The following is a 13,046-nucleotide window of genomic DNA, read 5'->3' as shown; positions in this document are numbered from 1 at the left end:
CAAACCGGCAACCTTCAGGTCAGCAACTTAACCTTCAGGTCAGCAGTTCAGCCAGCACAACGGTTTAACCCATTACGCCACCGTGGCTCAGGGTATTGTGAAGGGATTATGCAGACTAATGTGCAGCCATCACCTGGAGTCTGAGATGTGTATAGTGTTTGTGCAAGATTCCAAGGAAGTTCATGGAAGATGGCTTGAATTTAGAAAGTCAATGCGGCCTTCCTATTATTCCCTACGGAGCCATGGACACTGGGGTTGGTCTTTTTGGGGTACGGTTTTTGATAAGATAATCAAGGCTGAGGGTCAGACCCATAGATGCTAAGATGGCTGAAAAATGTAACTTTTTGGAGGTCTAAATAGAACAGCATATGTTTGGATTCAGACAATTCTCTCAGTCTCTCATGCTGTTTGACACCACTTTAACTGCCATGGCTCAATGCTTTGGTATTAGGAGAACTGTAGTTTTAAAGCCCTTAGCCATCTGTGCCAAGTTATAATTCCTAGACAGTTAAAGTGATGTCAAACCTCATTAATTCTGTAGTTTAGATACACCCCCACTTTGTCTGTTCTTGCTTATTTATAACTTTTGCCATTTGGACCACCTATAGATTTTTACTTGGCCTCAATTTTCATCTGTAAAATGTTGGAATGTGTGATATTTGGCATATGCTTTCGGGGCTTGCCACTCCATCAGCAACCCATGAAAAATAATGGGATGGCCTTTAAGGTGTCACAAGGTTATTTATTGCTTTTACTATGAAACATGAGAACCTCTTGGTTAAATGATCTTTGAAAAAACGTGGCATCTAGTGGCAAAAAATAGTCACTGCAGGCATATCAACCCACAGTGGTTATTGACAGTGCAATTGGGGGAGGTTCACCAGATGGCCAGAGTTCTTGCACCCTTGCTCAATCATAAAGACCCATTTTGAAGCCCCCCAAGTCAGAAATGAATTGAAGGTACACAACAACAATATTTCAGAGAATAAAAATGGCAAAACCATTTCTGTTTATTCCCTTCCCTAAGGATAATAATAAAGATAAGGAGGAGGAGGGGAGGGGGAAATAATTCCCCAAGTGGCGCAGCGGATTAAAGGTCAGTGGTTCAAATCTGGGGAGTGGGGTGAGCTCCTGCTGTTAGCCCTAGCTTCTGCCAACCTAGGTAAAGGTAAGGTAAAGGTTTTCCCCTGACATTAAGTCTAGTCATGTCCAACTCTGGGGGTTGGTGCTCATCTCAATTTCTAATCCGAAGAGCCGGCGTTGTCCATAGATGCCTCCATTACCTTTCCACCAGAGCAGTACCTATTGATCTACTCATATTTGTATGTTTTTAAACTGCTAAGTAGGCAGAAGCTGGAGTTAACAGTGGGAGCTCACCCTGTTCCCTGGATTTGAACCATTGACATTTCGGTCAGCAAGTTCAGCAGCTCTGTGGTTTAATCCACTGCCCCACCAGGGTCTCCAAATAACCTAGCAGTTCAAAAACACGCAAATGTGAGTAGATCAATAGTTACTTCTAGCGGGAAGGTAACGGCACTCCATGCAGTCATGCTGGCCACATGACCTTGGAAGTGTCTACGGACCACACTGGCTCTTCGCCTTAGAAATGGAGATGAGCACCAACCCCCAGAGTCGGACGTGACTAGACTTAATGTCAGGGGAAAATCTTTACCGTTACCTAAGAAAACCCTATAAAATTCAGGGGGTTGCAATGTATCTATAGATCACTTGAAGGCACATACTAACACAATGGTGTGATTCGCCTTAGAATCAGGGTTTTGTCCTGGATTTTCATGAGATTTAAATTGAGAAATTAAACTAGTCATTTCACCCTATGTTTCTGATTGCTCGTCTGGGACATTAATAAGTGTTTGTGTATGTGTGTGTGTGTGGGGAAGGGGGGGGGGGGTCCAGGGAAGTAGTGGGAGGTAATCTATGTTGTGTGGGTGCGACAACATGGAGAAGAGAGAGAGATGGCTTATTTTGTGCATTTGATCCCTGCTGATGTTTGAACAGAGATACTCAAAATGGTCACTGTGAATCAGTTACTTCATTTACCTTTGTGGAGATGACCATGTGCTTTGGCTTTCAGAGATCAGGCCCTCCCCATTACAGCTTCTTAACTACATTGCTTGATCTGACCTTCATCCTTTTGCCTTCTGTGAACTGAGGGCTGGATCAGCTACCCCTTTATTTGTACTTTTGTTCACAGATACCTCTTTAAACTTACTTTGCCTTCTGATAAATGGGTATTTGGCAACTATGCCTGCCCTAAGGCAGATGTTTGTGAACAGGCAAGTCCTTTCCTGGGCAAAAGAATCCAGCTGACACTCTCACAAAGAATCAAAGTCATGTTCTACTGCAATAAGCTTAGCCAGCTGTCAACTAAGAAAATCTTCATGTGATTTCTTATTTGTCCAGAAGCATTGCTATGCATCCATATTCTTAAAGAGCCTAAATACCCTTAAGACATTAGATATCTTCTGATATTAGAAGCTAAGCAGGGTCAGCTTTGGTTAGTACTTGAATGAGAGACCATCAATGAATACCAGGAGTGTTGTTGAAGGCTTTCACGGCCAGAATCATTGGGTTGCTGTGAGTTTTTCAGGCTGTATGGTCATGTTCCAGAAGCATTCTCTCCTGACATTTTGCCCACATCTGTGACAGGCACCCTCAGAGGTTGTGAGGTCTGTTGGAAACTAGGCAAGTGGGGTTTATATATCTGTGGAATGTCCTTGGTGGGAGAAAGAACTCTTGTCTGTTTGAGGCAAGTGTGAATGTTGCAACTGGCCAGCTTGATTAGCATTGAATAGCCTTGCAGCTTCAAAGCCTGACTGCTTCTTGCCTTGTTCTTTATTTACTGTCCTGATTTTAGAGGTTTTTTTTAATACTGGAGAAGCCATTTAAATCCACAAGCACGTGGACAATTTCAACAGAAAGGAGAAAACCATGAAATGAACAAAATCTGGTTACCAGTATTTTAAAAACTCTAAAATCAGGACAGTAAACAAAGAACAACACTCAGGGGAATTCCAGGCATGAAACAATCGGGGCCAGCTAACACCCCCCAACAAAGGATTCCCTCAGGCAGGATGCAGCCAAGCTTTGAAGCTGCAAAGCCATTCAATACTAATCAAGCTGGCCAGTTGCAACATTCACACTTGCCTCTGACAGACAAGAGTTTTTAATCCCACCCTGGACCTTCCACAGATATATAAACCCCATTGCCTAGTTTCCAAGAGACCTCACAATCTCTGAGGATGCCTGCCACAGATGTGGGTGAAACGTCAGGAGAGAATTCTTCTTGAACATGGCCATACAGCCTGGAAAACTCACAGCAACCCAGTTGTAGGCTACATTTCAAAAGAAAGAACTGGGAAAACCACCTCCTTGCCTAAAAATGCATGGGATTGCCATACATCAATAGGCAATATTACAGGTCAATAGTGCCAATTGGTTGGCTGAAATCTCTTTTGGAGATCTGTTTAATTGTTCAACTTTGTTTTCTCTATATATGAAATCTGTTGTGTTTTGAAGGAAATAACCATCCCAGTTTGGAGCGGTTGATCCATTTATTCACCAAAGCAATGAAGCAGGATCTAAAATGCATTTGAGGAGTGCACTTCAATGATTGAAAGATTCAACATGAACATTTGAAATGTTGTCTTTATTCCTTGCATTACACATTTATGGTTTTGAGGTTATACGAAACAGACTGAGTTAATATCAAACTGAGAAATTTCACAAATGTGTAGCTGTCAAACAAATGTTGATGATATAACATAAAACTGTTCTAACACAGAAGAATCATTTACAGTGTTGAACAAAGGTTTTACTCAATGCAAAGTAACATTTTACATCCTCAGTCTTTTTGAAAATACGGTAATATGCAAAATAAACAATTCCTTTTTTAAAAAATAGTTATTTTCTATACAGAAGTATTATATTGCAATGTTCATTCTTCTCTGGTGAAAATATTATAGCCATATTTTAATATTCATTTACCGTGGTCCAAATCTGTTTTTGAAGGCTCTCAGTGACATTCTCATAATTGGAGCAATTTCTGTAGCAAAAATGATAGACACAGAGGAGAGTTCATTTGGGAATGGCTACATTAATCAAATTTAAAGGGATTCAAATTAACTCAAATATTAAGATAGTGCAGTGAGTGAATTTAACAGGTGGAACTTGATTTTCCTGCCCTCCAGGAGAGGAGCTGTGGACTAGGACTCTGGAGACCAGAATTTGAAGCCCCACTTGGCCATAGAAACTAGTCACACTTTCTTGGCTTCAGAAGAAGCAAATCTGAACAAATCTGGCCAAGAAAACCCTTTGACAGGTTAGACATTGGGGTACCATAAGTAGGAAATAAGATAAAGACACACAGAAATAATAAACCTGCCAGAGGAAAGACAGAAGCATTGTTTGGTTCTAAGTTCATCAATGTCAGCAGAGTTCAGTGTTGCAGTGGCTTATGGTGTGAAAGCAATGAGTTTGTTGTTTTTAATTAGAAAATGTAAATAGCAATCCCTGGAGGGATACACTACGAGTATCTTTTAAACTGCCACAAAACTAGAGTCCAAAAGTAGCTCAAAACCAATGCAGAAAATCCACAACCTAAAGCATGCCTGGCAGATCCAGTCTCTGTTCAAAAGTCTCTAGTAAAGAATAGTTCTCTTCTTTCCAAAGCAGATGATTCCAACGTTAAATAGCAATTCTTATGGTGTTTCCTTAATGCTTACATTTGCCTTAAAGATAAAGGTAAAGGTTTTCCCCTGACTTAATGGCCAGTCGTGTCCGACTCTGGGGGTTGGTGCTTATCTCCATTTCTAAGCCGAAGAGCTGGCGTATTTGCCTTAGATATTTTTATAATTGAAAACCACTGGATCCTCTCCTCTGGAGCAACAGAAATCAAATTTGTTCTACCTTCACCAGGACATAGATGGGGGAAGAAGATGGTAATATAGGCATTTTGCTGTCTTTCCATTGTGGTGACAAGAATGTTAATGTTTATTTTGAAGAAAATATGTACAGTGGAACCTCTACTTATGAATGTCTCAACATATATATTTTTCGATATACGAATGATCGCTTGGCTAGAGTTTCATTTTAACTTACAAACACCGTTTTGTCCTACAAGCAGCCCAGAGGGTGCACTTACACCAGAAGGAGAGCTTGTGTGAGAGTACAGTGCTGTCTCCGCCTTCCTCTTCCTCTGGGCTCTTCTGTCCCCACGTAGTCTATATCCCGCCCTCACGCGGCGGCTCAGTCAGCCAGCCTGCCCACCCGATTGTTCTCTCTCTGTCTGTCCACCTCCCTCTCCCTCCTCATGCCCTCGCAGCTCCCCCCCCCCTCGCTTTTTCTCTCTTTCTGTTGGCCTCCATCTTGAGCCCTAGTGGCAAGCCGCGTGCCTGGTGGAAGAAGAAAGTCTGCTAAAGGCCATGAGTAGATGCTGCCCTGCACTGGGCCTGGGATTATCTGAACGCCTAACAAAAGAGGAGGCCCACCAAAGACCTTGCTTAAAATGGTGGGTACTCTCAGACTACTGCTAGCTTCACGAGAGGAAGTGCTAGCACAAAAGTACTCGCCATCTTAAGCAGGGCCTGCTCACATCCTTTGGCAGGGCCTCTTTTTTGCCAAGTGTGGAGCTCGCCCCAGCCCCAGTGAAGAGCAGGACCTGCTTGCGGTCTTCAGTAGGATAGCGGATGGAGTGGAGCTGCCATAAGCCCCCTCCAGTCACCGCAGAGAGGCCTCCAACTTCGTCTTTGATAGGTACGGCCAGCAAAGCCTCCAACAGGGAGAGAGGGAAGGGGGGAGATTAAAATTGATTTACAGTAATACATTCTGTAACCAAGCTCTTAAAGGAGGAATTTGCGCTGGTTTTGGGGTGGCTGGAAAGGATTGATAGCATTTCAGTAAGAAAATTTGCTTTGATATACAAACATTTTAAGTTACAAGCATGGTCACAGAACAAATTACATCTGTATGTCAAGCCATCACTTTATATGTAAAATGTTCATCAAATGCATGTTAATTTTTTTAGTTTGATCTCAAACCAGGCTCAGGTGGTGGGACTGATCCAAGATGGAAATCCCTTGCATATATGCGAGGCTTGACTGAATTCTGAGACATGCATCTTATAACAAAATGCAAAACCAAACATTTTGAGAACGCTTAGTACCAATATCTAGGACACTGGTAATTCATACAAAGCCTCTAAAGACAGAATGTAGCTTCTATGTTTCTGATATAAAAGCAACATCAGTAAGAGCTTTACTTACTTTTAAGTGGTTTCTTCACCACTTCAGTTGGCACATTCCTGTAAATGGGGGGTCTAGTAGATGATATATTGCTACTTTTTTTGGAAACAGAAGAGGTCTTACTTCTTTCTTGTTTTTTTAAGTTCTTTGATCTAGCAATGAAAGACAACACGGATAATTTATATGAAAACCAATGGAATTGACAACACTGAATTGAGGTTTTTTTAGGAATGACAACTAATCTCACTGGTGATTAGAGGATCTAAAGTCCAAAACATCCACAATACTTAGAACGTTGAGAACAGAACATTTGCTGTACAACATTTTAGAACGTTTGAATATGGGGAGAATACTGCAGAAAAAATATTTATTTTCTCCAGTGTGGGGAGAAAAATACCATAAATATTCATTCTTCCACAGTCAAGAATTTACATATCACAGATGGGGAACATAATGTTTAACACTCTAACTGCACACTACTGGGTAGCTTCACCATTATCACCACTACCACTACTTTCTTTTTACCAATTTTTACTCTAGGACAAGATGGGGAGAAGAAACGTGGAGGGGAAAGCTAAGTTAGGCTGGGTAAAAAGCAGGTCTAAGTTGTTTCACCCAAGTCATCACTTTTCTTCTTGGAAAATAAAAAACGATCACACAAATGCGTTCCAGCAGTGATGCAAAAATTATAGGGTTGTTACAACTATGACTTGCTCTGCCTAAGCAGGACACATAAGCAATACTTACTTTGGTTGAAGCTGAAAACCCAGCCCTGATGTCCCATAGATGATTTGCTGGTGGTGGACATTTCTGGGTGGCTTTGTCACACCATGGATCAAAGTTATTTTAACTCGGCGACCTAACCAAAAGGAACAAATCATTCACTGAATACAAATTTTAAAACAATATAGAAGGACTACTAATATTCTTGACCATATATAAACTGGTCTTTACGTTGCTTCCTTGTAGGTGGGAGTAGCCTTTACCTGCATGAGATTCCTTTAACTGAACAACTGAAAAAGCATCTAAGACAAAACATAGGCCTGTAACTTCAGCCCCATCACTTCTACTTTTTAGCATCTTTGGTCTAATGGAGATGTTTACAACATGCATTGTGTGCATTTGGATTGATTTTGGATAGCACAATCTCCTAAGAGACAGCTATCTGAAACATATCTAGGGATTCTCAAGAAAAGTATGACAAAACAGAAGCCATGGTTTGTAGCTTAAACTATAGTTATTACAAACTGGCTTGATGGCACAATAGATCTCCTATATCCACAGGACGAGTACCTCTGGTTTCAGGTACCAGCATTTAACAAAATATGTCCTCTTACTGGGGACCTCAGGAGTCACCCTAGAGGACCTAGAAAAAGTCTGGGGAAGATATTTCTCTAGGAATTTTGTAGGCCTTCCAATGGGTGGAAGTTTTCATTCCAATAATCATCCACAGGGATTTTTTTTTGTTTTCGTTTTCACAGTAAGTTCAAGAACGTATCCCCCATGGCTACAGTCATACTGTATCTTTCAACCAACTTAGTGTCTTCAGTTTTCTATTTAGGTAACCGATTTGCAGTTGTTGGCATTTATGGATACCTTACCTTTATGTTTCTCAGACTGAGCTGAAATAATGCTTTTGGTGAGAGACTTCAGCTTTTCTTCTCTTTGTACAAAGACCCTCAAATACATCTCACGCCATGATTCATCTTGCAAGTGCTGTTCATTTCTAAAGTAGTTTTGACAATGTTTCTTCCACAAGTGGTCAGATTCTTTGACAAATGTCTGTTTTAGATAAAGACAATTAAAACATTCCAGATGGATTGCTGTGTTTTTCAGACTGTATGACCATGCTCCAGCAGCATTCTTTCCTAACGTTTTCCCTGCATCTGGGGCTGGCATCTTCAGATGCATTCCAGGTGCATTGAAGAGGGAAAGGACACACTTACATTGGAGAAGTGGGAGTTCCCATCCTGTGTGACAAGCTCTCACCCCATAGAAGTTGATAGCCATATCAGTGAGGCAGATAAACCCACGCAGAGTTTTAGTCTGGACGTTTCAAAGGAGCTATCCAAGGGCTTGAATATATATGTGGGGCAGGAGTCAGCATCTTGGACAGTTCCTTTAAAGCAGATTTAAGGAGTGGATTCGCAGCATACACAGTTATCAGAACTAGCAGTCATCCCTGCCCCTAGTCGTCTTCTGCACAACTTCATGAGTTTTTTGCCTTCTTTATTCTCATTAAGGCACTGTGATACTTGTTAATCTGGCTTTTGTGTCTGTTCACTTTGAAAGAGTCAAAGAGTAGATCAGTTATTCCCAACCTTTGGGTCTCCAGGTGTTTTGGACTTCAGCTCCCACAGTTCCTAACAGTTGTAAGCTGGCTGAGGTATATGGGAGTTGAAGTCCAAAACACCTGAAGGCCCAAAGGTTGAGAACCACTGGAGGAGAAGAATGGTGATCAATACCCTTTTCTGAACCACCAGAATGAAACAATATTCAGTTCACTTATGCTGGATCTACACTGCTAAATAATGCAGTTTGAACTACATTTATATGGGTCTACACTTAACATATAATGTAGCTCAAAACTTATTATTTGATAGCATAGCTCTAGTCTGAGAATATGGTTTATAATCTCGACACCATAGGGGTGTCTCTTAGCAAAACTTAACTCAGGTCCCATCTACACTGGCATATATTGCGGTTGACCTGCATTGAACTTGACTAATGCAGTTAAATAGTTGTGCAAGGCCATAGCCAAAAAAAATGGGGGGGGGGGGGTGAAAATTTCGCGGGGGGGGGGACAGGCCTGTTTGTTTGAGATATTTGTTTGAGATAGTGCTTGTAGTTCTGGAGGGACTCTTAATTTTTTTGCATCTCATAGACTTAGCATGGGGAGTTGGTTCACCAGTTAAAATTCAGGAGTAAACCAGGGTTTTTTTTTTAACCTGAAAAATTTGGGGGGGGGGGGGTTGAACCCCTACCCCCCCCCCCAGCCCTGGTTGTGAGCCATTTCTTAAATTCACGCAAGTCTGTCAACTACCCTGTTTCCCTGACCTAGCAAAGTTTTTGTTTGGAAGCATGCCTGGCGCCCGCCAAACAAAACACCAAAGCATGCAGGATTGGTAAATGGAAATGGAAATAATGGTAGTAACAAGAAATTCTTAACAGGAGTCACATTTTGTCTGGTTTGGTTATGTTGGTTTGTGATGACAACTACTGTACAGTATATAATAAATGTTCATTTTTTTTGTTCAACAATAAATGTGAATTCTTCCTCATGGAAAAATAAGACATCCCCTGAAAATAAGACCTAACACATCTTTGGGAGCAAAAAATAATATAAGACACTGTCTTATTTTTGGGGAAACACGGTACATGTCACAGTCACCTGGAGTAAAGTAGACATAAATGTCAAAATAAATTTGCATTTTTACTCATGTTGACCATTTTCTCAGTGATTCATTATCAACATCTCTCTCCAGTATTGGTCTCCACAAGGAAAAGGCCTATTTACACACTTGTAAATATGTGAAGAAATCCAAATGTAGCTGCAGTGACTTTTAGAAAAGAAAAATAATGGCTTACCGGATTCAATTTTTCTATCCGAAGCAACTGTTCCGGTGTACAACAAGCCAGGACAGGCTCCAGGATTTCAAAGGGAACTCCTCCAACTTCATAAAGTGCTGTAAAGAAAGAATACTTTTATACAGCTCATTTATTCTGTCACTATGTTATTCCACTCCTGTCACACCAATAAAACTTCACTCAGTGTAGAAGAGTTACTTTTTTGAGATAACAACATTCAGAAAATCTCTCCATACAGCAAGTCTGCAGCATGGTACTGCCACACAGGCACACGTTTCTGGGATTTGTAACCCCAAAATAACTTGTTTTGAACCCCAACTTTTTGCAAAATGCTTACTAAATAACAAGTCCAGTTAAAGTTAAAGACAGATACATTATATGGTTAATATAAGAGAGAGAGCTTACAATCTCAAATACAAACCTAGAGAAATCTGAAGAAGGAAAAGAAGTAACAGAAAACAGAAATAATATGAGTTACTTCTTTACAGAAGGGTTTTTAGTCGTACCAATCAAAAGACACCCCCCCCCCCATTCTGTAGTAAGAAAAAAAATAATGGAAAAAACTGGTAAAAAACACAACAGCATTATAAATGCAAGATGGCATCTTTTAAGTCTTGCGTCAGATTCACTTCTGGAATATATCCTGACTGCAAGAACATAAAAATTGTCTCTCAGCATAAAACAGGTTCCTCAGCCTTGGTCGTAACAGAAAAAACAACAACGAGAGATATAACATTGGGCTACAGTCTTGGCAGCATAGTCTCCACATTCATGAGAAATAAACTGGCATCACCAAGTGATATTTTCTCATATGTGACATCTACTACCTTACAGAAGTGTGGGAGCTTCTGCCTCTTGCTTTAGATAAGCACTGGACAAATCCCTCCAGATGTTGTGCAACTATGACACCTAGCTAACATATTGAGAGTTGCAATCAAACAGCAGACCCCTGGAGGGCCACAATCTGCCCAGTGCCCACCTCTGTTTTAGATTAGCTATAGTATAATGTACTGTATAGCTCTAAACGAGGAGCAAGAGAACAGGGAGGTTAAAGGGACACAATAACCCACTAGGACATTGAGGAGTGGGGAAACACATCATCCCACCACAAAAAATAAATAAAAAATGAAGGATTATTATTATTATTTTGCCCCCAATGTCCAGTAAAGGCTATGGGGGGGGGGCATTTTTGCCATGTTCTAGGTCCCCTAAGCAATTACAGGCCTGGGAAAGTCTTTCTTTCAAAACAGTGACCAGAAGTCACGTAAGGTTTTTAAAAAGATACTCTGAGCTCTTAAATTAGCCCAGAAAGCTTCAAAATGTGGCAAAAGGAACACATCTCGGGGGAGACTTTAAAAAATATATATACAGGGTTGTTGTATGTTTTCCAGGCTGAATGGCCATGTTCCAGAAGTATTCTCTCCTGATGTTTCGCCCACATCTATGGCAGGCATCCTCAGAGGTTTCCTGCCATAGATGTGGGTGAAACATCAGTAGAGAATACTTCTAGAACATGGCCATTCAGCCCGGAAAACATACAACAACCCTGTGATCCCGGCCATGAAAGCCTTCAACAACAAATAATATACAATTTTTATTCAGGGCAGGGACAGTGCTGAGGACCACAAAGCAACCTTAAGGGCCACATGTTGCTCATTCCTGATTAACCCTTATGAAAACAAGCTGGTCGGATGACTGACAATTGAAGAAAGTTGTACATTTCTTATCTGGCTCAGCCATCAAAGGTTTGCTGTAACTTCAGTTCTGGTATAGTTATAACTAAAATAAATATTAGACACAGGATAACCCAACGTTCCTACAGATTCTAAATGAAAGAAAGCCTAGCCCTCGTAGAATTAGTCCAGGAACCTTTCTCTATGTGGAACATTTGATATTACAAAAGGCTATGAACCATAATGGTACCCAATGAAGCTAAAGCCTATAGCAATGGTATATTGCCAGTACTTACAGTCAATATTATTTTGAAGAACATGGATGCATTGTTCATAAAGCGTTAACATTTTTGAGAGGCAGAACAATTTAGAGCCAAAATACACTTGCATTTTGGAGTTTCGCCTCCAAAGTGTGAGTTGAGTGGCTTCATTCTCCTTTGGTGGTTTTTCCGTGGATGGTGGAGCTGCAGGTGGATGGGAAGAGAATTTAAAACGGCTGTTTTCTTTTTAATGACCTTTCATGAGATTTTTTGAAAAGGACACTCTTTTTACAAGCTGTTCTTCTGCTTCATTTCAAACATGATATACATAGATTAACTTTGCAGTACTTTTTGTTTTATAGCCAATGGACAGTACAATTTGAGTGTCAGTCTAGGATGCTGGGGTGTCAAGGTTCATATCCTTTCTTAGACATAGAAACCCACTGGGTGACTTTGGGCAAGTCACACCCTCTCAACCTCAGAGAAAGGATAAGACAACTCCCTTGGAAAATTTGAAAGAGTGACCATGAGTTAGAGCAGTGGTTCCCAACCTTTTTTTGACCAAAATCCACTTGACCAGGGACCACTCTCCAACATTAGTATAAAAGAGGCAGGGCTGGTTAACTCTTTGGAAAGGAGCAGAAATAAAATAAATAACATAAATAAAGAGGAAGGAGGTTCATGGACCAGATTTTCGTTCTCGTTGCCCACTGCTGAGCCGCGGCCCACAGGTTGGGAACCACTGAGTTAGAGGGAACCAGGAGGCACATAGAACAATCAAGAAAATTGTATTAAGTCCTCTGAGGTTTCCATTTATTAATATTCTGATTTTTCATAATGGACATGATCTTCACTTCCATTAAAGCAAATTCAAAATCAAAGAAAACTTTATTGATAATCCCCTGGAACATTCCCAGTTCTAACTCCATTTTGCCCATCTTCCACTTTTCCTTCTTCCTTCTCACTTTTAATTGATGTTTTCCAGTACAAGTTTCCCAAAACTTACACTCAAAATACATCACACACAATGCAAATTTAATAATCCAGCAATGGTTAGTTTATAAATTGCATTTAGAAGTACCCCCCCCCGCCCCCGTCCCAAACCCTCTGATATAGTCTAGGAATCTACTGCCAGAGTCTATTGCAAGAGCAGCAAAAAGTTCATCAAAGAATTAATTATCTTCCCACAACACTGCTCATGGCAAGACACTTGAAAAGGCAAGCCAGTATGGAGGTGGGTCTATTAATAAGAACTTCAGTCCACT

At 40.7% G+C, this 13,046-nt stretch overlaps 1 protein-coding gene across 3 annotated transcripts in view; it reads right to left on the bottom strand.

Moving 5' to 3' along the window:
- LOC134299643 (elongin-A-like) overlaps positions 1-13,046 on the bottom strand; it is a 40,118-nt gene that overhangs the window by 13,449 nt on the left and 13,623 nt on the right. For 2 of the 3 annotated variants that reach the window (XR_010006883.1, XM_062983056.1), the window contains exons 5-9: positions 11,818-11,985; positions 9,849-9,946; positions 7,862-8,042; positions 7,008-7,119; positions 6,282-6,412 (exon numbers count right to left, since the gene is read on the bottom strand). Coding sequence is in view for 2 of the 3 variants with exons in the window: in XM_062983056.1 (XP_062839126.1) it covers positions 6,282-6,412; positions 7,008-7,119; positions 7,862-8,042; positions 9,849-9,946; positions 11,818-11,985 (690 nt within the window). In the remaining variant the exon portion in view is untranslated. Of the gene's footprint in view, positions 1-3,525; positions 4,064-6,281; positions 6,413-7,007; positions 7,120-7,861; positions 8,043-9,848; positions 9,947-11,817; positions 11,986-13,046 lie in introns of those variants that run through there. The other variant, XM_062983051.1, reaches the window with a different exon arrangement.

This window comes from Anolis carolinensis, chromosome 1 (genome assembly GCF_035594765.1).
Source record: "Anolis carolinensis isolate JA03-04 chromosome 1, rAnoCar3.1.pri, whole genome shotgun sequence".
Classification (NCBI taxonomy): domain Eukaryota; kingdom Metazoa; phylum Chordata; class Lepidosauria; order Squamata; family Dactyloidae; genus Anolis; species Anolis carolinensis.
Note: the sequence above shows the minus strand (reverse complement) of the source record. Positions and strands in the feature narration are given on the sequence as shown.